Source organism: Camelus ferus, chromosome 5 (assembly GCF_009834535.1).
Source record: "Camelus ferus isolate YT-003-E chromosome 5, BCGSAC_Cfer_1.0, whole genome shotgun sequence".
Classification (NCBI taxonomy): domain Eukaryota; kingdom Metazoa; phylum Chordata; class Mammalia; order Artiodactyla; family Camelidae; genus Camelus; species Camelus ferus.
Window position 1 is genome coordinate 78179906 of NC_045700.1, and position 26270 is coordinate 78206175.

Sequence of the window (26270 nt, forward strand, 5' to 3'; positions counted from 1 at the left end):
AGTATTTTAACCTGGTTTTAAATTAGTATATATTTTTGATTAATATTTATCCCCCTTCTAACATGAGTTTAATCAAGAATTTCCCACATCTCACATTGGAATTTCCCTCTCGTTCCTCTTCAGTATTTCCTCTTGAGTGATATTTTAAACTATAAAATGATCATTATCATTTTATCCTTTAAAGATTTTCTTTTATCCTTTAAAGATAAAGAGTATTTCCACCAGGAAACACTCTTGAATGATTGGATTTAGATACCAAAAAAGGTTGTGGAAGCTTTTTATTCTGTGGAATGTATTAAAAGTATGATGGACTCTTACTTATCCAGCAGAAGTTTGAAATACTCATCCATATAGAGCCAGGCAGCACAATGCCACGCTTTCATATGTGATTCGGCATTACTTGGGGGTAGACGTTACAAGGACTACAGGTTGTAGTTTGCTCCCTGTAATACAGGCAGCGGCCTCATAGTAAGAACAAGAGCCCAATAAGTGGATCGAGAAAATCAAAGTCAAGTTCCCAGGGTAAAGAGTTATGTCCAAGGATGTGAATTTTACATTCCAGAAGCCATCTTTGTGTGGGTAATGGGATGTTGTCAGGGGATTCCTGGGGATGCCTGTTCAGTTCAGGATAAGGAGTGCCACATGAGACAGAAATGCAATGGGAAGGAATTTAGACCACATTTCCACCCAGTCCTACCCTAGAATATTTTTTTTCTGCCAACTAGTGGCAAGTAAGCAGCATTTAATGAAACAAAACGTAGATTTATTTTCTAACTATTAATCACATTTTCACCTCTCCCCTCAGCCATCCAAGACTAATCACAGATGTCCATTTTACTAATCCCTTTTCAAATTCTTTTAAATGTAAAGACTCACTGTGACCAACTGTACTGAGTATCAGTGCCTTTATCTGGATGAATGGTGGAAGAAGGCAGCTGCCCATGGATTTCCTCAAAGTCTTAAGGTGGCAAGGAATCCCCGCCCCCCACCAGGAGCCATAAAGGAAGAGGATACTTCTGGCAAACCCAAGGGGTTCTTCTTTACCTCACATGGTTCAGGAGGCCCATGTACAGTAGAAGGAACAGAATTAGGGGTAAAAGCACCCCTGGGCTGTGCTCAGACTTAGCAAACTGGCCTCCTTAGACACATTTCCACTTTCTGACATAGAGGCTTGTTTCTTTTTTCAAATTGATTGTGAACATTGATTGATTTCCCTGCATTTCTAAAAGTCTGGCTAACTGAAGCATAATTTACATATAATAAAATTCATCCTTTTCTGACAAACACATACAGTTGAGTAACCACCACTGTAAGGCACAGAACATTTCTCACAAAGAGGACACTGTAAAAACATGAGGAAGGACATTCTCCACCACAGCCTTCAAGTAAATACAACAAACAATTCCAGGCTTCCTGTGTAGACAGAGGCTCTATTCAAATTAAATCTGATCATTTTAATCTCTGCCTAAAATCTTCGAAGGGCTCATGGCTCTCTGGCTTGGCAGTTCTTACCTGTGGTGTATGGATAGAATTCTTGAGGGTCATGAGTTTGGATGGCAAACGTTAGCACTTTATTTTCATAAACTTCTAACTGAAACTTAGACTTTCCTTCAATGTGGAATAAAGGCAACAAACCATAAACCATGCATTTTTGTCACATTACAGTTGTTATAGTTATCTCAAAATATTGCTTATGCTAAGCATGATTTTGAAATTGCATTCATCAGAGTCACCTCTAGATCTTATTGAATGCCATTAATTTAAAAAGCAGTTATATTACTATATCACAAAGCTGGCTTTCATATTTTTATCTCTGTTTCAGTGTAATCAATGTAATCTGTTTCCTGTTTAATCTTATGTATTTTATTATATTCAACAAAAAACATTATTTGAGGGGAGGATTAGGTTTATTTATTTTGATGGAGGTACTGGAAATCGAACCCAGGACCACATGCATACTAGGCATGCACTCTACCACTGAGCTGTACCCTCCCCCCAAATATTATTTTTTGAAAGCATTCAAAGGTTTCATCAGACTGTCAAAGGGATCTATGGCACAAAAATTAGTTAAGAATCCCAGCTCTGGATGAAGACTATAATTCTCAACGGATCTTTCTCAAGTGATACATTATTTAGTCTCTTCTTAGTCTTTAACACATTTCTCAACAGTTCTCCCCAACAATAGCTTCTTATCATCGAAAATATACACAAGACTGAACTGCTTTCAGTTTCTTTGATGGCCCATGCTCACTCTTACCTCCTCCTGCTGTATCCTCCCAAGTCTCCAACCCCATCCCATCTACCCTTTCCCCTGGATAATGTGCACAAAGCCCTCCTGCCCAACACACACACACACACACACACACACACACACACACACACACACACACACACACACACACACACACACACACACACACACACACACACACACACACGGCCCAGGTCATGTCATGCCTCCTCCACATCCTCTAGATCACCCAGCATCGTTCTTATCACCTTGGTTGTAAATGCACATCATCTGTTCTCTTCATTAGAGTCTAAGCCCTGTATGTACAGAGACTAAGAAGCCTTTGTTCACAGTCATATCCCTAAAATCTAGCACAGTCTGCTTCTTCATAAATATTTGTTAATGATTTAGTGTTTGAACTAAAGGACTTACAGGACAGTAATTAGTTTCTTTCCTTTGCTCCTTGATCTGCCTGCAAGACTAAGCTAAATTCCCGTTATAATCTTCCAAACTCTAGAATTATGAAACAGTCTCCAATTTTATACTTCAACCCGATTAACCAAAACACGCTTGCTATTGCTCAAACAACAGTGGACGTTTCCTCGACTTCACCTCACTCGTGACTTCCAAGCTCTATAGAAATGCTCTGGAATTAGACTGTACATTAACTCACTCTGACTTCCCTTTACTTTAGGTATCTCATGTGTGCCTAATATCCCTGACACCCACAGGTGAACCAAGTGTTCTGGAAATTCCCCCTTAACTCCCCTTCATTAAACTCATTGCCTTTGCTACGCCCGCCCCTGGGGAAAGTCCTGCATAGCACTCTCGTACCTTAGGCTTGACGGCCATCCGCTTAGATATCTCACAGGCTGCTGCAGATAGAAAGAGCCCTAGCGGCCATCCATGCAGGGTGGAGATGGGGGAGAGGCTGGAAGAGTGCGGAGGAGCGGGGCTCTCATTGACTTTTTCCAGAATACACGTGCTCTTAATACTCCTCCCCCTCAATTCTAGCTCAGTAGGCCTGGTGCCTGTGCTGAGGTCTGCATGGTTGATTTAACCTGTGATTCCTGATCCCAGGGTTGTTCAATGCTGTTATTCATTCGTTTGAAAAATGTTTTTGAGACTCTATCAGGCATTGCCTTTCTCAACCAGGGTTTAATATCTAAACCACAAGACCCAGAATGTGGTTTGCTTGACTATTTTCTCAGTTCTCCCAAGGACGCTACCTAGTGCCATTCTAGATATACAGGAGGGAACGTAATTAATGCACAGATGCCTCGGGCATTAGGCTTAATTGTCTCACGGAAATTGGGAGAAGGCAGGCTGTAACACAGCACAAAGTCCCTCCGGTGGTGAGGAGAGATGAAAAGAAGCAAATAACAGATTTAATAAGCACCATGAAGAACATAAATGTGACATAGAGTAACTGGAAGAAACAGTCTCTGAAGTTCTCTCTGGGATGACATTTGAGCTGAGACCTAAAGAATGAGAAGAAGGAAGTCCATGACCCAGACAGGAACTCAGCATCCTGAAGAGCAGTCTGCATATACATAGGACTCAGGCTGGTAAAAGCCTGGGATCCTTGAGGGAAAGAAAGAGGCCACAGGGAGCAGAGCCTAGTGAAGCATGGAGAGAGTGGGACAGGATCTGTAAGAGAAGGAAGCAAGACTAGATCATGCAGGGCTCTGGGGAGAGCTGAAGGCTCTGGGTTTTATTGCGAGGGCTGTGGGAAGGAATGGTATTATAATTTGTTTCTTCATTACATCTATGTTTTCATTAAACACATAACAAGGTTTCTACAGAAGAATCCCTCCTCTCCCCAGTTCCCTACTAGGGACCTGATGGGTGTGCAACATGTGCATTTGCACAGTGCAGAACACTCAGAGGGGCTCCACACTTAGTTTAGTGCTCTGCTGTTGCTGTCTTGATTTTTTTTAATTTCATTTTTTATTTAAATGTAGTTGATTTACAGTGTTAGTTTCAGGGGTACAGCAAAGTAGTATATATATACATACATATATATACACATATTTTTTGATTCTTTTCTATTATAGCTTATTACAAGAAATTGAATATAGTTCCCTGTGTTATACTTGAAATTCTTAATGAGTTTGAATAAGGGGCCTCTTGTTTTCATTTTTCACTGGGCCCTGCAAATTGTATAGCAAGTCCTGTTCTCTCCATCTAACAGGTGAAAATAAACGTCCCTAGGCATTGCGAGAATCATGTACAGTGTACTTGCAGTCCTGGGGACTGGTCCTTACTCTAACGAGGCCGGAGGCTGTGGTCCAGTAAGGTCGGTCCCCTCCCACATTAGAGGTCCTAGGTTGGTCTCCAAGTCACCCTAACTGGCTAGAGCCCTTTAAGAGTGGTTGAGCAGAGCTCAAAGAAACCCTGCCCACTCCATGCCTCTGGGAACCATTCAGTAAGTTACACAGACAGCAGGCAGGCCAAAACGATTTTTCCTGGGCCTGCCAAACTTTCGAAATCCTGGTCCGGTGACTAAACGATTCTCCTTCATTATACTTCTTCCGCACTCCTTCTGGTATAGTCACCATAGGGGGGAGGGGGGAGCGGAGGGGACGGGGCGGGATGAGAAGTCCCCAGAAGAAAGGCTCCTTTGCAGACGCAGAAAAGGATGGCTGAAGAAACAGCCAGAATCCTCACCTTGGTCTCTGGCTTAAGGGCTGGCAGCCAGCTCTGGGAGGGTCAGAGCTTGAAAGACTAGTAAGATACGAGTTAGCAGGCGTGCTTATTGTGTAGCTAGAGACGTCACCAGGCCTCGCGAAGAAAGAAAGATGGAAGTGGATGGGTAAAGTTTCCAGCACTTTAAGCAATTAGAAAACGCTCCCCTCCCACCCCCGACCTCCCTTCCCTCTAAAGTTAACAGGCACCAGCCCGCCTCCGCCTTTCGGCCTGTCCAGAGCCCCCACTCTGGGCCTGGGGGAGCAGGGACGGCGCGGGGGAGCTGCCGGCGGTCCCGCGAGAGCGAGCGGAGGCTGTGGGAGGGAACCGCCGGCGGGCCCGGCCGGACCGGCAGCGGGAAAGCCCCGGGCCCGCGCCTGCGTACTGCGCTTTCTGTCTCTTAACTTTCGCTTTTCGGTTTCCTCTCAATCCAGCTCCTTCTCGCTCCGGGACCGTTTCCCAGAAAGCACGCGGGACGGCTCTTCTGAGCAGACGCGTCCCTCCCGCCGCGCGCCGGCCCGGCTGTTTTGGAAACTTTTCAAACAGCCTGACAGTCTGCACCTCCCCGAGTATACCTCATCCTGGGTGGTCATGGGCTGCTCTCCTGAAAGCACAGGCATTCAAAAGCTGTTCGTGAGGGTGTCTGGACTACGAACGTCATAGTGCTCGTAGTAGACATGAAGAAAAGTATAAAAAGTAACCCATCACCCCAAAACGTGTTAGGAACATTCTGTAGAGGACCCAGACTAGCAGGCAGGGTTTGTGTTTATCATGAATGCAATGAGGGTTACCAAGACTTTTAAGCAAGGAATGTCTCTATGAGTGTGATGTTTTAGAGCATTTAATTCGGCAAATATAGCCGAGGGGAAAGTGACAAGAAGGTAGTATAACTGGGGTCTATTTTAGCATTCCAGTTCTGAAGTGATGAAGGCTTGGGGTATTGTCGATGATGGGAAAACTGAGGAGGATAAAGGGCATAGGGAAGGAAGCATCCACAGAACTTGATGACAACCAGAATGTGGAGAGCCAAAAAGAAACATCGTACTTGCAAACGTTAAGATTATTTAATTCTCCTGTCGATACTGAAGCTAGTCTCTGTGCAAATCTTACAGTATCAGAAAAAAATATGTGGAACACATTATTTACCCTTCCCAGCATCAGCTTTTCTCGAACATCGTTTGGGCCCTTAGTGCAGGTAAATAGGAGGGGAAAGGTTTTTTTTGTTTGTTTGTTTGTTTGTTTGTTTGTTTTTTTGTTTTTTTTGTTTTGCGGCCTAACATCCCTTTTCACAGAAGGCTGCTACTTTGGTACTAAGGGATTGCTATCACCAGTTCAGTACTGACTTTGTGAGGGTGAATGTGTGACAAGAAGAAGGAGCATATAGATATGAAATGAGAAGAAGCTAAAATATACACATATATAAGCATACTTCTGGGAAATTATTTAGATCCTTTTCCTACCCAAAGTTGCTTTATTATTCTAGGCTTGATTCAAGTCCTGTCTAGTTGAAGGAACCAATTGATTTAATGAGCACACATTCAAGAAGACCTAATTTAGGCTGGCCTCAGGGATTCCTACCTGGGGAAGTGACATTTAAGCTTAGATTTTAGCTAAGACATAAAATATGAGTTAGCCAGCAAAGAAGTTGGGCAAAGGGGACTTGGCTCAAGGGGCTTTCCAAATGGAGGACTGCTGGTGAGAAGGCCTTGAGTTTATGGAAAGAGCTTGTCTTATTTGAAGAACAAAAATGCTGAAGTAAGGAACGGAAAGAGTGGCACATGATGGGGTTAAAGAAAGTGACAGGGGAACCAGGGCTTTGTAAGCTACATTAAGAAATTTGGAGTTTATAAAAAATGTCATTGTAGAATTTTCACGTTTGCAAACACGTGATCTGCTTTGCAATTAAAAAAATAAACAAGCCACTCAAACTGCTGTGTGGACGATGGATTAAATGGGAGTTAAGAACTGAAGTGAGGCAGTCATTTGGGAATCTACTGCAAGGATTCAAATGAGAGAAAAGAGGTGATGGCGCAGAAGATGGCAAGAAGTGGTGAGACTTGAGAAATATTTAAAAGAATCAGCAAGGCTTGAGAACTGCCGGTGTGAGGGATGAGAAGGCATCATCAAAGGTGGCTCCTAGTTATCTGGCATGCACCATTTCTAGAAAAAGGGCAGGTCTGAGGAGAAAGATGATGGGCTCGTTCTGAACAGAACTAGTTTTCAGAGCTTACCAGACATTCAAGTGGGGGCTGTATACATGGGTGCGGAGCTCAGGGGAGAGGTGTGGACAGGGTGCTAGAAGTTCTACATATCTAGGACACTGAATTTGTGGATGAGCTCATCACAAGACAGCGTGTGACGTGCAGGTAAAACAGACCAAGATCCAGACCCTGACTATACTTAACACTGAACGGTTGGGTGGCAGAGGTGGAGCAGAGATGGAGAAAGCATTCCAGAGAGGTGGGAAGAAGCAAGTTAGGTGCGTCGTCATCATGGCCAAGGAAGAAGTGTTAAAAGAATGGAGGCGTCAACTGCACAGGTTTCTGAGTGGTCAAGTAAGGTGAGGACAGCAAAGCGTCCCCTGGGATTAGCAACATGGAAGTCAGCTGTTAAGTTTCTAGAATGACAACGTCCCCACCTGTGTTCTCCGCCTCGAATTCTTAGGTTTGGGGCTAATGTAGGGATCTCGGGATTTGGGCCTCTGCAAACACAGAACTGCCTTTTAGTTAATCTCTAAAATATGTGTAAACACAACGAACTACTTGCAACACAGAAGTCAGCTGCCCTGCACTAAGACTAAGAAAGGACCCAGCAAGTTGGCAGAGCAGTGGCCCCCGAGGGAGGAGGCTCGCGCGCGGAACAGCCGCGTTCGATTGGCCGAGCGCGCAGCCTTCTGATTGGCGGGAGCGCAAGGAGGCGGGGCGTCCGGGGCTGCCTTTTCTCCTGGCCGATACTTTCGCTTTCCCGAGCCGAATCTGCAGAGAGACCCAGGTATTCCTGGGACAACGCGGGTCAGACCCCCCAGAGAGAGTAGAGGCGACCCGGCGCGCCCAGGAAAGGCAGCACCGCTGCGCCCCGCTCACCCCTGCCGGATCCGGCGAGCAGAGTGAGTGGGTGTGAGGTTCTGGCTGCCAGGGTGGGGCAAGTCTGGACGGGCGTCGTTGGGGCCTGCAGCCGGACGCCCGGCGAGGGCGAGCTTTTAAGTAGTGACAGGTGAATCCGTCATCCGGGGAAGAACGCGTATCCCAGGTACTGTTCTCGAACGGCATTGTTGCCCCAGCCAGTCGTGCTCTGGCAGGAAGAAATACCCTGTGAAATAGAACCCCCCCCCCCCGCCCCAAACACTGCATCTCCCCATTTACCTTAACTTCTCTCTCCTTCCCGCCCCTTTCCACCAGTCACATTTTCTTCTTTTCGCAGATTTTCATTCGCACTGTGCCACCTCCAGAGAGCTGTCTCAGTTAGGCCCTGGCACCCTGTGCACACAAACGCAACAGTCTTGGCATCTGACGTGCTGTGTGTAGCTGCTGCCTGTGTTGAATACCCAGCCCTCTGCTGGGGCACAAGGTGACAGGTTAGTAAATGTTCATGGAAATGAATGAATGAGTACCTGACTTTGGAACTTAATTATATATCTGTGTGTAAAGATAAAGGAGCTTAGTATGCTCCTGGAATGTAAAAGTGATAATTAGTTCCTGCTGACCCTCAAATAATATAATTAGTTAAAAAAAAAAATCTGACTAGTTAGTACCAGAGTGTTTGGAGGAAGAAAAATAGGTGTGTGGTTGATTTTACTCTGAATGTTGTTCGTATTAAGTTGCATAGGTTTTTACTAGACAGAAATAAGACTTGAGCCTCCAACGCAAGTCAGTTTGCAGCCATTGCTTAATGCAGGGAATGCAGGACTCAAACTTGTTGGACCATAATATGGTTTGCCCTTTACTTTATAATTCAATCTGAAATATACTCGATTTCAAGCGAACAAACACTATTGAGAGCAGAGTTATGTGCAGGACATTGTCCAAAGTGCAGAGGTTTTTTTTCTTTTTTTTTTTAAGACATTGTCCCAGCAACTTTGAAGCTTACATCATGTAGGGAAGACATCATAGAGCTTAAGGAAGCTTAAAGAAGGTGGATTGGGGAATAGTGTTGGAGGCTGGGAGATAGGAGGTCTTGGGACTGTAGAGGAAGGAGTCAGACCTAAATTTGGAATTTGAGCCAGGTGTGACTGGGGGACCATCATGCCACTCCCTGTGTTAGTAACAAGTTTTGTGAGAAGGTGGAATGGGTTCTGGATTTGTTAACATGAATGTGTTGCTTGCCTGCTTTGTGCCAGGTGCTGTGTCTATACCAGGTCATTCAGTCTTAACAACCACCCTGTTGAAAGGGAAATGAGTTGCCTGAGGTCATTCACCTAATAGGTGTTGCAACCGCCATTGTTTGACATTCCGGACAGCATATTCGCTTTAGGCACATCCTTATTTATTAGACACTGAGTTGGGAGGAGGAGCACCACAGATTTGGAATCTTCTACTCGGGGAAAATAATTTTGAAGTGAAAAATCAAATTGCTACAGCAAATGTGTTAAAGGGGTGGCTTGGTTTTGTGATGGTAACTAGTTTTATAGTCCCACCGTATTCTTAACCTTTCCTTTGGAAGGAAATTTGTGGAGTCGACATGACTTCATGCCTGCACACATGTTCTCACCAGCAAGCGTGCATACACTTTTCCATACCCTGCTTGAAAATCCAGACCTATTTCTCAGAGGCCTGGTAGGATAAGATTCACTTACCTCCACTCTGAATATTGTCAGCCGTGCGCTGATATTAAATCCTCAGTTATGCTATGGTGAAGAGAGGCTCTTCATTTTCCTAATAGATGTTAGGATTTGTTTGAATCAGGTTTTTGTTTTCATTTTTTAATCTGCAGAACTGCTGTATAAAAATTGACTTACAATTATCCAAAGAGATAGTGTTACTTTATCCTTTCAAATTCCATTTTAAAATGTTTCAATCTTTAAAAATTATTTCTGGGATTTAAGACTTCTTGTGCCAGGTTTCTTGTTTGCAGTAGGAAAAGAAGAAAACATATCTCTTTTAAAACGTACATAACAAAAATAATTCATTTTTACCGTGTGAATTATATAAAATGTAAAAAACCAGTTTAAAATTCTTTGAGTTATATTACAAGTGTATATATTACAACTGTAATTTATAAGAGAAAGTTTTGGAGAGGTCTTATGATTTGTCCTAAAGCAAATTTAATTAAATGATATTTTCCATTTGTTTAATCTGATAGAAGTGCAGATTCATTTTAAAGGCATATTTATTGAATACCTACTGTGTGCCTGGCACTTTTCTGGAGATAACAGCAGCGAACAAACCCCTCCAAAAATCCTTCCCTTCATGTGGGGAAAACAGACACTAATCAAAATAAAAAGGAAAATATGTGGCAGGTCAGATGACGTTGAGTGCAATGGAGAAAAATACATTAGGGAGGAGGGATAGTATTTTCCAGGGTGAGAGGTAGTGCCAGTTTAAATAAAGTGACAGAGAAGGCTTCCCTGATATGTTGATACTTGAGCGAAGACCTGAAAATTTGTTTTTTTGAGAAGAAAAATATATTGACCCAAAACTCAATTAAAAAAACAGGCTTTGAAATATAGACACCATTTACAAAGTGTATTTCATAGATAAAGTATGTTTTGGATTAAGTGAGATATTTAGAAGAAGCACAATGCTAGATATGCTTTCTTTGGAGCTGGGGGTGGGGGATGGGGGGCTTCCGTTTGTGATCTGTGTTGTGTTTCCCTGTAGGATGTCCCAGTGGTACGAGCTTCAGCAGCTTGACTCTAAATTCCTGGAGCAGGTTCACCAGCTCTATGATGACAGTTTTCCCATGGAAATCAGACAGTATCTGGCACAGTGGCTGGAAAAGCAAGACTGGTAAGGAAAACTCACTAGACAGAAGTTGTTTTTCTCCACTTTTAAAATAACTTGTTGATTGAGTAACTGGGAGCCACATTGACTGCAAGGTGAATCTCGTCAGCAGCCATTGGGATTATCTGTTGTGGAAAAATGTGTTCACTTGAAAAAATGACATGTGCCTCTACATGCCATTTTTGTCGATTTAAGTATAATCTGTCCTCCTAAATGCTTTGGACAGGTTAGATAATGCTGACACCAGTTATTTTCCAAGTTAGGACCCAGGCTATAGAAAGAAGTAAGTTAAAAGAAATGAAGCCAAATTATGGTAAAATACTGATTAGAAGTATGAACGAAGTAATACAATTAAGAGAGTATCTCTTAAAACCAGTATATGTTCTTTTTAAAATTTTGTTTTCTCATTGCAGATATTTTAAATGTTCCGAAAATATTTGATGTAGAAAGTGAAGGCCCTCTGTTGATTTTTCACCTGCAGAGATAATCACCAGGTCACAGTTTTGTGCAGAATCTTGGAGCGCTAGGATTTCTCATGCTAATTTTATGTAATAGAAATATTGTACAAGCTGCTGCTAAAAGCAATGTCAGTTTCAAAAGGAGGAAATAAATCCCAAGAAAACACTTAAGATTATTTTTAATAATTTCAATAAGGAAAGCAGTATTTATTTGGTCTGTTTAAAGTAGCATCTTAATGAAGTGTGTGAATTTTGAATCTCCTAGGGAGCATGCCGCCAATGATGTTTCATTTGCTACCATCCGTTTTCACGACCTCTTATCGCAGCTGGATGATCAATATAGTCGCTTTTCATTGGAGAATAATTTTTTATTGCAGCATAACATAAGGAAGAGCAAGCGTAATCTTCAGGTATGACCTGGTTTTTGCATATGAGTTGAAATGTTCCCCTGTTTACATAAGAGAGTTTTTTTCATTCAGCAAATACTATTGAACATGCACTCATTGGTATTTAGAAAAGCTACAGAGACTCTGAATAAACTCATTTTATGTGGCTAATATTTTATAGCAAAAGTAAAATAAAATTATCAATTCACTTTGTAAACAAAGGAAGTTTCAGGCTTAAGGGTTAGGCATACCTGTTAGGCATAAGAAATTCTGAGAGAAATGCGATGCCCTAACCTTGTTTTACTAAAAGTTGTCAATATTTAAGTCAAAAAAGGTTACATGTTAAGAACAGGTGAGCTGTAGTAACATGTTGAAGTTCAAAGGAACTTTAGTGATGAAGCCAGTCTAAGTGCATGGTATACAGATGAAGAATAGGTCCAGAAAGGTTTGACGTCCCAATGGCCCAGTAGTGAGTTGGTGAATTGGAGCTAGACTCCACCTTGCCTTGCTTCTGCTGGAGCTGCCTTCCCTCGGATGAGAAAGTCAAAGGGATTTCTAGGTAGGAGAGAGTATGCTGCAAAGTTTTAGGAATTCTTCAGAAGTACTCCCAGCCTCCCTTAAGGCTGGCTGCCATTTTTACTTCTGTATTGATGGAACTTTCCTGTGTTAATGGAAGTGAGTACTGTCATTTTCTTGTTTTATTCCTCAAACAACCAAACTGTTCAACTTAGGTAATTAGACGCTCCCCCCCACAGCCCCCCTGAATGCATCTGTGATTTTATAATAACAGTGAGTGGGAAAGCCAGATTAATTTTACAGAAATTTGCTCTCCTACAGACTTTGCTTAATTATACCTGTTATAAAGAGACATGATTTGCCAGTATTTTGCAAAACTAGCTTCGGCAAGAAAACAGAAAAACTGAGAAGAATATCTTTGGTCTGAATAAAAGCAGAGACCAGTAGATAAATTAATTGAGGGATATCATGAATAATTTTTTGTATTATTTACATTGTCTCAGGAACCTAACAAGGTTGGTAATTGGGCCCAAGAACAATAGAAATTAAATATATTATAGGAACCATATATGAAAATACTTGTTTTTGACCAAGAATTAATTTAGGTACCTGCACTTAATTGGAAAGTTAAAACAGTTTTTTGTCATAAATTGTAAAAAGAATATTTTGATTTTTACCAAAAATAGTTTATGTAAAATTTACTAGGTAAAGGATGAGGTTTCTTAGTGGATATGAACCAACTCATTTCAATATATAATACACAATAGTTTAAGCATTCTGCAGTTTAATTTATTTTTGTTCTAACAACCCATGTCTAGGATAATTTTCAGGAAGACCCAATCCAGATGTCTATGATCATCTGTAGCTGTCTGAAGGAAGAAAGAAAGATCTTGGAAAATGCCCAGAGATTCAAACAGGTACTTTTTTCCTAATTGAACACTAAAGATAATTGAAATTAAAACTCATTCATTTGTTCAGCACCTATTATTGAGGCCCTGTTTCAAGGCAGGGGTGATGAGGCCTCTGATCATATAGCCCCAAGAAGTGGGTAAAATCAGATACAGAGATGTTATAGACCCAGGCCCTGAGAAAGGACCCTGATTTAATGGAAGTCATTCCAGTGTGAGAGAGAGACAAAATAAACAAAATCCTTTCAGATAGTGCTAATTGCCATGTAGGCAACAAAGCAGGGTACTGCGTGGACAGTAGTGGAGTATCTGGGGGCTGGTGGTGTTTCTTTAGATCAGGGTCAGGAAACGTCTCTGAGGTGCTGGGGCGGGAGGGCTCTTGGAGCAGGCCAGGGGAGCTGAGTGGGAAGTGTGCGGTAGGGATGCAACCAGTGGACAGATTCCAGTCATGTTTCAGACATGGTACCCCTAGCGCTCACATGAGGGCTCAGACGTGGGTGTGAGAGAGAGTGAAGAGTTGAGGATGACTCTGATTGTGACTTGAGTCACTTGGCGATATTGTTTACTGAGCTGGGAGAGACAGGGAAGGGACAGGAGTAGGGTTTTTGCAGGGAGCAGTTGGCTTTGGAGGAGAAGAATGGGTTGATGGGAAAGTCAACAACTTTGTTTTGAATAGGACTGAGATAATCTGTTAAATAGCTAAGACATCGCGGTAGTGAATGAGTCGGAGGAGTGACATGAGCACCAAGATTTTATCATGATCTAATCAGGAAGGTGATCAGGGTTCAGCAATTTTTGGAAGTTGCCGTGGCATTTATTCATGCCTTTCATTGAGTGGTGGAGTGGTGGGAACAACCTAGCAGGCAGACAGTTGTGAAACCACTGGAGTGTGGGTTACTCTGGCTGAGACCATTCCTATACGAGGGGGAGAAGGCCAGAGTACAGGGTGGAATACAAGTGTGCAGAGTCCAGGGACCTAAGTGCATTTCTCTAACAAGTAACTAACAAAATGAGCTGTGAGATTGGGAGGTGGGGGGTGGAGAGAGAGCATTTAAGTAGTGGTGGTGAATACCATTCTCTGTGCACTTCCTGAGCACCTGCCCCAGTCCTTGTGCATCTGCTGCCTCCTTGGGCATTTAGTTACTGTCTCACCATCACGCTGAAAGCATCTTGCTGCACTAAGCATTTAAAAATACATATTATATGCTTTAAACTCAAGCTGGCTAGTTCATCCTTCACCCAGCCTAGCAAACAAAAGTGTCTATCAGGAAAAGCTGGCTGTGCTGTCTTCTCTGAGACAGGTGTGCCTTCTTTAGCATGGCATGGACCTGGGAGACTTTCAGCACGAAGCTTTGGTTATTACATGGGATTTTCATCTTAAGAGCATTATGCGATGGGCTGCTCCTGTTTCTCAGATAGACTCGAGAGGAAGCCAAGAGCAGAGATGGGCAGAAGAATGAACTGTCACCTTGGTACCCAGGCATTTCTCTCCTGACATTTGGCCCCAGGTCAGCACTGGGAGGCAGAGTAGGTGATTTCTGCTCTGCCAGATCAGCCCCCATCTGCTGGGTGTGCTTTGGGTCTTGAAGCCTTGTCAGCTTTTGGCTCCCCTTTGAAAATATATGAGTTTCCTAGGGAGAGGTTCATTTTAAGTCTCTCAGAGGACACCTGAGTTATCAGTGATCCCCTCTGAGGACGTTTAGAGGACTGCCCCACTGTAAGCCAGAGATGTGAGGCCTTTTTGGGGTTTGAGGAAAGGTCCTGGATGTCTAGAGGTATCAGAAGAAGGGAAAAGGCACAGTAGGTCCCTCCTTTCCAAAATTATCCAGCCTACTGCTGGCTGGAAAATTTAGAAACATTTCTTTGCCATTTGCCCTGCTTGTTGAAGTACTTTTTAACAACTATGTCTTCTATTCATACTGATGGACATGTGTATGGAATGATGTGATGTCTGTTATTTGCTTCAGAGGAACCCAGTTTTAGGGCCAGAGATGAAGCAGAGTGTCCATGAATTGTTCATTGTTGACACTGTGGGATAGTTAAGTGAGGATTCAAAACATTCAACAAGTGAAAAACATGCAAAATTCAGAGTCAGTTCAGAGCATTTAAAGAGCACAGAACCCTGTAGGAGTGTTGGGATAGGAAAGTGTGGTTCCTTTTCTTCGTTTGAAAAGAGAAGCTTTTAGAAAATACGTTTGAGAATATTATACAGAGAGACTTTTTAGTAGACTGTAGGTGTTTTGTCTGTTGCCATTATAGCACACTAAGCTTCTTTTCTTTCTTTCTTTCTTTCTCTCTTTCTTTCTTTCTTTCTTTCTTTCTTTCTTTCTTTCTTTCTGTGTGGTGAAAAAGCTAATTTACATATGGACAAAATTAGGTCCACGAGATCCTAAGTCACCAGTGGGTGGTGATCATTTCTTTCAGGTTGTAGTGGCTCTCGGTTTCCTTTTGTGGTTCCGTCTGCGTGATCTTGAGTAACAGAGTCACCATGTGCTGTGTGCTTACGTTTCAGGCCCTGTGCTGAGCACTTTATAACCTTTATTTCATTTGAATAAATGCTTTCAGAGCTATTACTGAAGGTAGATGAGATAACTAAGGTTTAGAAGTCAAGTACTTTGCTCAAGCCACAAAGCTAATAAGGTTTGGAATTCAAACTGAGATTTATCTGACTCTAAAACCAATTCACTGGAGAAGTCACGTAGTCTCTCTTCAGTTTTCTGATGTGGGAGGTGGGATTTGAGGGCACTCTGACTGGGGCTTCTGACACCCTCTGAGCGCCTGTCACATCGCCTCTTACTTGGGCAGCTGTTTATTCTGTTGAGGAGAGCAGCCTCCTTGAACAGAAGATTCTTCTTTGGTCTGGGTTGTGTGAGTAACCGAGTTCTCATTAAAACCCTCCAGACAAGGTCTCTAGAGGGGAGGTATGAAATGAGGAAATAGGAGTCAACGATGGCTGAGGTCCCTGCCCACGGTAACGCTTGTCCTTCTTGTGGTTTCCTGATGTTTCCTGCTGTGTCAGAAAGTTAAAAAGTTAAAGACTCGCCCTGGAAGTAGAATCAGAATCAGATGTTGTTCTCTTTGAGGTAATTGATGGTAAGGTCCCAGCTAAGCAGATCTTTTAACTGATAGGAGTCGGGTAGAGGAGGGGGCAGGGAGTGAGAGGAGGGGGTAAGAAAGCAGCAAAGGGCTTGGGTAACTCGGATGCACTCTTGCTTAAGTTTGAAGCGGGAGATTTCTTAACACCTCTGCCGCAATCATGAGATTTTTTTCCACTGAGCATCTCCCTGTGTGACGGGAGGAAGGGAATGTAGTAGCTGGAAGTGCAGCTGCGTGCGCACAACCATTACTGTTTATACCTCTGTTCACTGAGCAGACCTTGACAGCCTGGGGAGGAGGACTAGGAAGTCGGGATCCTCCAGCGTGACCAGGTCCCTCTTTCTGGGTGAACTGTCCAGCTGTTATCAGAGCCAACTGGACATGTCCTCCGCATCCAGCTGGCTTAGAAACTGACAGCAGCAGAGACTTCCCTGTAGAGGCAAGAAGCATTATGGATCTGGTCGAGGTGACGGTTCATTCTGAATGGCCAGAGCAGCTCCATTTGTCACTTAATGACAAGTGGCACCTGGGGATACCAGTCACTTCGTATATTTATAATGCACACTTTATTCTGATATAGTTTGGAAGCTTTGAATTCTGCTCTTCCAGAGTGTATAAAATGAAAGAAAACTTCCAAACATTTTCCTGTGAACCAAGAATAACTTTGATTACCTACACGTAATAGTGATAGAACAGAAAAAGAATGTTAAGGACCAATTTCACTCATGAATATCAAATAAATAAAATATTAAGAATCAGAATTAAATACTACATTAAGAAAATAATACATCATAACCAAGTAGGATTTATTTTAGATTACAAGTGTAGACAGTGACTGAGAAATCCATTGGTGTTATTCATTATATAAATAGACATGAGGAATAGACGTCAGGAGAAAAAGCATACGCTTTTCTCTATAGATGCTGAAAAGGTGTGACAGAATTCAGCACCTCTCCCTGGTAAAAAATAGTCAACAGAATAGGAATTGATGGGTACCTCCTTAACAGATTAAAATATACATCTCTCAGTTCTAGAGACAGTGTCTTACTTATTTGGGGAAAACATCAGGAAGTCAGAGCCACGGCAAAGATGTCCACCGCTTCCACTGCTAGTTAACGTCGTGTCCCTGGTATTGCGGCCAGACGAGAAAATCATTAGAAGCATAAGAATTAAAGCCACATCATAAAGATACTGGCTCTTGCTGAGTTAATTCATAATCTTAGCGCGACCCCAATAAAAATAGCAACAGGTTGTTTCCTGGCTATCAGGGGTGAAGACAAAACAGACCCAGTGCATCTGGGCTGGTGTTCACGATCACTCTAGAGCGGCAGACATTCGCTGAAGGCCTTCATGTCAGTGCTGTTCGATTTTGATATGCCTCTGAATCATCTGGGATCTTGTCAAAATAGGGTTTCTGGTTCAGAAATCAGATTAGGACCTGAGATTCTGCATTTCCAATAAGCTCCCAGGTGGTAAGATGCTGTTGGTCTGGGGTCCACACGGTAAACTGCATGGCTTTAAGATGAGTAGGGTTAGTAAAAGTAACATGTCTGCAGAATTTGAGAAACCCTGCTGAAAATTCCTGTGTGGTCCCATGGAGCTATATGACTTGATGGAAAATTCCAGAAATACGGCTAGTTTACTTCAGGCGTGAACTAAGCCTAGTCTCTCCGTAGCCTTGCTAACAGCTTGCCCGTATTTCCCAGGGCCTTGGGAACTGAGCTGTTTCTCGTGCACACTCATGAGGGAGGCCTGCAGGAAGTCTAGGAAGGTCTGGGAGTTAGGTGGGGCACACGGTGTGGACCTGACTTTTGAGATGAACCAGCACATAAATATGACGGAGGAAGTGATGGCTGCTAACCATGTACCTTCCATTACAGGCTCAGTCAGGGAATATTCAGAGCACTGTAATGTTAGACAAACAGAAGGAACTTGACAGCAAAGTGAGAAATGTGAAGGACAAGGTTATGGTGAGTACTGAGTAAATGTACATGTCTACTTGGTAACTTTTTACAGAGGAAATAAGGATTCAGTTGCTCTAGTATAAACGTGGTAACTGATTTCAGCCTTTTAAGTAGTTGGGAAGAAAATCTTCGTTCAGGTTCCAAACCATAAGTTAAATAAATTGGTGATTCCAATGAGCAGATAGACATTTATGGCCCCTGTTACAATTTCCAAACATTGAGCTTATCTCTTCCTTCCTTGCGAGATCATGCAGTAACTATTGACTTTGCCCCATTGCCCAATACACCAGCTGTGGCTGCTCTGAACAGCCCTTTGTGTCTGCTCCTCTCAAACTGAGGTGTTCCTGAGGTTATGTAGAGCCCCAGGATAAACATGGTCCGTCTTCCTCAAGCACCTGTCTCGTTCTAAGACTTGGAGGGGAACAAAAGCACCTCCACAAAAGAAATTCTGACATACTTCTGATTAGAATAGAACAGCCACAATAATTTCAAGGTAAAACTTCCCAGACCATTTGTAGAACTGGTGCCCTCGCTGGTATGTGCTCACTCCGTTCCACTGTTGAGGCTCTTTGGGGGAAAGAGTGAGGAGTCCTGCTTTGCACCAGGCCTCTGTCTGTGGACATGGCCTTCCCACCAGGCATTGTGCTCTCCTGTGGGTCTCAAGGTCACACCTGCATGGCCTTGACTCTGTGCATCAGACAGCATCTTGCCAAACTCCAGATTCCTTGGAACAACTTCATCTGGCCTCCTCTGAGGAAGATACTTCGTTAAAGTAGATATCAAATGGCCCAGTCCAAAAATAGCCATAGCTTTTCTTTTCATAAACGTATTACATACTTACTAATGAAATGAAAATTATTTCATGTGTGTGATCAGAATTTTACAAGTCAAATCCATCTTTGAGGGAGCAGGACTGTTTCCACGGTGTTCTGGGAGCTATAGAAGCAATAATCTGTTTCCTAAAGTCTTTGTTCTAAGTACAGTGGGAAACTTTTTTGTGTCTTTGTTTGTAGTGTATAGAGCATGAAATCAAGACTCTAGAAGATTTACAAGATGAATATGATTTTAAATGCAAGACCTTGCAGAACAGAGGTAAGAGTTAGCATTGACAGCAGTGTCCATTGGCTGTAATTTTTTCTGTCTACACTAGATAACAAAGTCCTTCATATTTGCCAAATATTTTATGATTCTGAATTGCTAGAGTTGGCTTCTTGATGACCCAGGCCAGGGTCTCTTAACCTCCATGCTAGTGACCTTTTGGGCCAGATAAGTCTTTATTGTGGGGGCTGTCCTGTGCATTGTAGGACGTTTGGCGCATCCCCGACTTCTGCCCACCAGATGGCAGGAGAATCATCCCCTAATCCCCAGTGGTGACAGCCCAGCTGGTGTCCAGACGTTCCAGTGATCCCTGGGGTAGCAAAGTCGACCCAGTTGATAGCCGCTGGTTATGGGTTATTCACGTCACTCGTTGCGCCTGGCCCACTTTGACATAGACTGATAGGTGGTGGAGTTCCCCTGCCCTAAAACCCAAGGTTCCTTCCAACATTCCAGCTCCACGTATATACTCCACAGGTGAAGTTCAGCCTTTTCCTCAAGTTTTAAAGTGCTTTTGCTCTATTTTGTTGTTTTCCTTGTTTTTAATGATGAGAGAACATCACTGAAAGTAACCCGAAAGTGTGCATTGTGTAGAGCACGTAGGCTACCACGTACCCCTAGCGTTGTTTGGAGGATACCATGGTTAATATGGAGAGATTATTAGCAATAACTTGAATCAAAGTAGGAGAGAAAGAAACTTCAACTACTATTTCCTAGTTGTCTGCTTCTCTTTCAAAGCCACAGAGATGCTTTTTATCAACTTTTTATCTGAGACTTTGAATTTTGTCACTTATATTCATTTAGGTAATATTCTGACGGTGTCTTAAGAACCAGACAGTACCATTTACATGAGTCACTGAAAGCAAGTACTTTGTTTCAGGGTGTCCAGGTTTTGTGTGTAGGACATTTTTCTTGTTTTGTTTAATAATGACTAAAGAAGGACCAACTTTGACCTATCTCCAGACAGCATTTGGACCTTATTTCTCCTAAATGTATGTGAGCCTTAGCTTTAGTCGGTTTTGTCTTCTTTTACATGTATATTTATCTGTTGTCTCTCCCAATTCACAGAACATGAAACCAATGGTGTGGCAAAGAATGATCAGAAACAGGAACAGATGTTACTCCAGAAGATGTATTTAATGCTTGACAGTAAGAGAAAGGTAGTGATTCACTTCCCAGGGTAACACATTGGTTTTGCCAGGGACTGTAAATAATGGACTCGAAGTTTAGAACAGAGGACAAGTTATTTTTATAACCACCTGGCTTACAGCCCCAATTGAGATGAAAGAATATTTGCTTTCCTTAAAAAAAAATCTTCTAAAATTCAGTGATTAAAGATGAGTTTATTTCACTTTGTTTCTTTCTCTCCCCTTAGGAAGTAGTTCACAAAATAATAGAGTTGTTGAATGTCACCGAACTTACTCAGAAAGCCCTGATTAATGATGAACTGGTGGAATGGAAGCAGAGACAGCAGAGTGCCTGTATTGGGGGACCCCCCAACGCCTGCCTCGATCAGCTGCAGAACTGGTGAGATTCTCCAAAGCAGAAAATTGGCAGCCGACTCGCTAACCGTGTAAACTCATAGTGTGCACCTTCCTGCTGTGTTAGTGAAACAGATCCTGTCGAAAGTTTGGTTTAGACTTTGATGTAGTCCAGCCGCTTCTTGCCCTGGAGACACTGACTTGAAAAACACAGTGTTAATCACGCCAGGTTGAGCCAGGTCCTGGTTGGTTTGGAGCCCTCCTCTCCTGCTGTACGTGTGCCGTGGGATGTGTCGTTTGACTGTGCCAACACACCAGTGCCATGGTCGTCACACAACACATTTAACAGCTCGAGTCCCAGTGTTTATTAAAAACAAAAGAGCTTGAGGCATTTTCCAGGCTTACATGAAATAATAGTCAGTGGGCCATTCATTCAGTCATCCATCTAGTAAATTCACCTGTTAAACAGTGTGTGTCAGGCACTGGGCGAGGGCCTGGGGACACAAGGTGAATGATTCTTGGTGGTTGCCAGTAAGGAGCTCTCAGTGTGGAGGCGGGAGATGGACGTGGTAATGACTCTGTTCAGTGAAAGGTTGCCAGGGCTCTGACAGGGTCCGCCTAGAGCTCATGGAGGACGAGGAAGGAGTCACAGGGAAGATTAGAGAGAGGAAGTGGGCCTGACTCGGGAGTGAGCAGCCATACTTCTTGTGAACCAGAGAGGGGAAGAGCGTGGGAGGAGGGGCCGGCATGGGCAGGGGCCCTCAGTCCTCACGTTGGGGGCTAGTGAGTCGGGTGCCAGGAGGGCGAGAGGCTGGAGCTGCTCCTGCAGCTTCCCACACCTAGCTGGGAATTCTGGGACTTTACCTGGTGGGCACTGGTGAGCCAGGCGGGTTTTTTTTTTCACCTAAGTGGAGGTTAATTTTTCAGATTTCTGGCAGCAGTCTGAGGACAGACCGGAGACAGAAAGGCCAGGTGGCCTGCCCTGAGGGTGTGCACGCATAGTTCCTGGGAGGCCTGCAGAGCTGATGAAGGAAGCGAGCTGAGAGGGGTGCAAAGGTAGAGTCAGTCCGCAGGAGGGGTGGTGGCCTGGAACAGAAAGGCCCAAGGACCAGAGAGCTCATGAGATAGATTACTTTATGGATTGCTGTTTTTGTAATTCACAATTAATATTCAGCCACTTGTTTTTATTTCTGAATTGCCAGTCCATATCCCAAATTTCTTGTAGGTGGGAACACAGCTCCCCAGTCTGGTGTGCCCCCATGTGCCTTGTGAGACACTGGCCTCTGAGGCCCGGCGGGGCCTCCAGCTGGCTGGGGTCCCCTAGTGGTCACTTGAGGCCACAAGGAACCCCTTCCAGGGACATGAATGCCCTCTGGTGTCCCCCACTGTGCTGTACAAGGAGTATCGCACTCTTGTGTGCCGTGGCCTGAGCGAAGTAGGGAATCACTGGGTTAGAATCCGTCTAGAGCTCACCCACCTGCCTTTATCCTGCCTCTCACTTCATGGCCAACGGCTGTGCTCAGTGCTTTGAACTTTCCAAGGAGTGAAACCACCGAGTGAAGATGTTTTTCCCTTAGGAGAAGGTTTTCTTCTGTCATTGCTTCAGGGGAGTTAAACAGCACTTCCACAGCCCAGCTGGGCTCAGAGGTGGCACCACCGTTGGTGGTTTACTGTCAGGACGGAGGAACCTGAACACAGTCGCTGGGTGTCCTCCTTGGTTTATATACGTATTTTTTTGAGTGTCTTGATTGCACGTCCTGCCTTCTCCTTCCCGTGTAGGGGGAGAGTGACCTTGTTCCCGGCGCTCTCCTGCTCCTCCCCACCACGTGTCACTGCCCACGGCCCCTCGCTGCCTCCACATCACCTCTGACGTCCTCTGCCTCCGCCCTTCCCTTTGCCTTGTCCCTTTAAGCCCCAGTTATCTTACAACTCAGTTGAAGTCACAGATCTCCCAGAAGCCCTGGCCCACACCCACCTCTCTTTGGTGCCTCTCATTTGTGTGCAGAGGTTTTTTACTTGGGCTGTAATCATTCAGTGCACAGTAGTTTTTTTTTTTCCTCCCAAATAACAACTCGTTACACCAGGAGAAGGTTTGCTCCCTATTTCTCCCTGCAGCGCCGGCTGGGCGGATAACCTTGTGTGCCGCCTGTAAAGACCACATGTTGGTTTCTGCGGTTCTCTTCAATCCGGGCTGCCTGGGGATGGCCTCTGATGCAGACCCCTGTGGCTTGTGCCTTCCCAGGTTCACCATAGTTGCGGAGAGTCTGCAGCAGGTTCGTCAGCAGCTGAAGAAGCTGGAGGAACTGGAGCAGAAATATACCTACGAACATGACCCCATCACGAAAAACAAACAAGCGTTATGGGACCGGACCTTCAGCCTCTTCCAGCAGCTCATTCAGAGGTAACTTGAGGGAGATGTTTTTGTACCTTTTGCTATGATTTGCAAGGAAAATTTTATGGTAATTCTGGTAACGTAGAAGGGTTGAGTAGGTTACATGAAATTTTTTATGGCGTCCCTGAATCAGGTCTTCCTGAATCCCTTGTTGATGCCAATGGCCCATCGTTCTTATGACCACCTAGGCTGGTAACCAGTGTCCTCCTGTGGCTGGTCTGTAACGAGACCTGTCTAACCTCTTGATATTTGTCCTCATTCCTGTTCTGTGGTCTCGTCACGTTTCAAACTGTGAAGTCCTCTCTGCTGAACTCTTAGTCTCCTAAATGGTCCCTCACTCATCCCTGTGACCCTGCGCTGTCCCAGAGCAGAGTTCAGTCTGGCTTCTCATCACTTACTAATCTGAGGGGAGCCCTTAAGCCAGACTCCCAAGCGCCACCTCCACAGCCTGGCCCTCAGCAGCCACTCCAGAATTAGCTTCTCCATGTGCCCCATTTCCAGGCAGACTTGACCTCATGCCCACTCTGGTCGTTGCTTCTCCAGGCCGCTCTGTACAGTGTTTCCTCGGCCTCAGAGCCTTCTCTGGTACCTCTTTTCAAAACTGCACATCCTGAACATTTCAGCTTATGTCTCATCATGAAGTCTCAGAGTTCCCAGGCAGATGCTGCCTCCCTTTCAGATCTGCATGGTTCACTCTTTATCCTTCCCTCATTCTGGATTTTCTTACATAGTTGTCTGTGTGTTTCTGTTATCTTTGTTGTAAAGTGGAAAGTCGTAGTAGACAGAGATGTACCTTTGTCATTTTCTTCCCCCACCAGGGCCTTATGCAGTGCCTCACCCATGGGGAGGTGTTGCAGACATGCATAGTAGATAGTAGATTAATAAATGGTGCCGAGTAGAAGAATAGAGTTCATATTGCAATTTTTTAAAATGCTAACTTGACATAATAAAAGTGTCTTTTGTTCCCTGTGGCTAATGTCCAAACAGGAATGCCTGGATGATGGATTTTGAAATAATCAAGAATATTTACTTGGGTTTTGGAATGCAAATTTTATTCTTTTTTTAAATTGAAAATTAATGTTTTGAAATGTTTGTTGGATAGTAAATACCACTAAATTTTACTAGAAGAAGAGCAACTTTCCAAAGGATGTTAAAATATCAATTTAAAATTACGGTGATAAGCAGTGTGGGTACATGGTTCATTTTCAACTGTAGTAAAATTTATTTTTGTTTTGTTGTTTTTATTTTTATTTTTAAATTGACATACTATTGACCTGTGACATATTAGTTTCAGACGTACAGCATTATGATTTGACATTTGTATATGTTGTGAAGACCAAAGTCTAATTAGCAAACTTGACTCTTAATGCAGATTTGTAAATGAACAGAATCCAACTCAGGGTTTTCATTGTTGAAGAGCATCACAGGTCACTGCAATTACTCTGATTTTGCTGAGCGCAAGTTAGATGTGGGGATTTCTTTACTGACTGGAAAACCTCACTTTATTCATCCAACTCGTTAGACTCTTTCAAACTGGTTTTTAGCTTGTGCCCTTTAACCCCCTCTTCTCTGTCTGGAAAATAACTTTTTACTGCGTCAACATTCATGGAAATGCTAATTTGCTCTTTGCTGGGAATTTACAGCTCCTTTGTGGTGGAAAGGCAGCCTTGCATGCCCACTCATCCTCAGAGGCCACTGGTCTTGAAGACTGGAGTACAGTTTACTGTGAAGCTGAGGTAAGAAAGAGAAGGTGTAGCCCCTACACCTCCTACCGCGAAGGATGTTTGCACCAACTTCCTTTCACAGCACTGTTAGGCAGGGTGCTTTAGAGGTAATTCTGCAGTAGGCATTTTAATATGAATTCTTATTTAGAATATCTAAGAGTATCTTTTCTATTCAAACTAGAAATATAACAGATATGTGTACATACATACACAGATACCTGATTTTCTTCCAGTTGTAAATGTAATGAACGTTTACTGTCAAAAGAAATTCAAAATTACAGTGCTGCATGTAGTTGAGAGTAAAAGTTCCCTGCATCTTTATCCCCTCATACCCTGAGCTGCACATCTCCCCCGGAACTATACACAGTGTGTTGTGAATGTGGACTCATGAGGGGAACGTTTTTCTGGTGAGTGTGTTCATATCTTTCATCAGAGTCTCAGAGCTGTGTGTGATCTCAATATCCATAGACCACCATGGTAAATAGCCTAATGTCAGTCCTCCTAGAATTTTGTCCATGTCTACACAAATATATAAATGAATCCATTGTGTTTACATGTGTATAGTTTGTTTCTGCATAGACACACACAAATATATGTGACCCACAATATTTCATTTTTAAAAACTAAGGTTCTGCTGTCTCTGGTGTTTGGCAACCTGTTTCTCTCCTTGACAGGAGTGTTTCCACATGAGAACATACGGCTTTACTCTCTTCTGTTGCGTGGGCTACATTCATTTAACTATTCCTCTACTGATGAGCAGCTGGACTCTGAAGAGCTGGACTTGCCTCCGGAGTTGGCCCTAGTCCTTTATTCCGGGATGCTGCTGAGTTAGGTTCACGGTGCTGCTTCCTGGCTGCTGGTGTTCCAGCACCACACTGAAGCACCCGTGGGTCCTAGAACTCACAGCTGGCAGGGCTGGGGCTCGAAGTCTAATCCCATCACCTGCTTCAGTAAATGGAGCCGGCTAGTGGGGGGCTCCTGCCCAAAGTCTTCAGCTCATTGGAGCAGAGGCATATCTGCATCTCAGCCGAGGTCTCCTTCCTTCCATCTTTCCATACCGCCCTGGAGCAATTATAGATGTGAGCCTCCTTCTCCCCAGTTATGGGTGGTAATTTTCATTTTGTCCGAATAGGACAAGCATTAAGTACAAGTTTTAGTAGAAAGTAATGTTCACTATGTTTTACCTATAGAACTGGCCAAAATAGAAATTTTGATAAAACCCAGCGTTGGCGAGGCTGTGTAGGAAAGCAGGTACCCTCACTAACGGTTGGTGGGAATGTAAAATCAGCGCTGCTCTCTTTCAGAATTTAATGTTGTAGTTTTGTCCTGGTAATTTCATAGCTAGGAATTTATCCTACAAATACATTTTAAAAAAAATCCAAGTAGACATACA

At 43.5% G+C, this 26270-nt stretch overlaps 1 protein-coding gene across 6 annotated transcripts in view; it reads left to right on the top strand.

Annotated features, from left to right (window-relative positions):
- The first annotated feature begins 7835 nt into the window (after positions 1-7835).
- The window catches only part of STAT1 (signal transducer and activator of transcription 1), a 100974-nt gene continuing 82539 nt past the window's right edge, over positions 7836-26270 (top strand). For 2 of the 6 annotated variants that reach the window (XM_032480157.1, XM_032480158.1), the window contains exons 1-11: positions 7838-8024; positions 8339-8492; positions 10735-10863; positions 11581-11725; positions 13036-13134; positions 18102-18191; positions 19199-19277; positions 20349-20440; positions 20656-20807; positions 23004-23162; positions 24797-24889. In XM_032480157.1, the coding sequence (XP_032336048.1) occupies positions 10736-10863; positions 11581-11725; positions 13036-13134; positions 18102-18191; positions 19199-19277; positions 20349-20440; positions 20656-20807; positions 23004-23162; positions 24797-24889 (1037 nt within the window). In that variant the 5' untranslated portion in view covers positions 7838-8024; positions 8339-8492; position 10735. The other 4 variants (XM_032480159.1, XM_014561016.2, XM_006186813.3 and 1 more) reach the window with 4 other exon arrangements.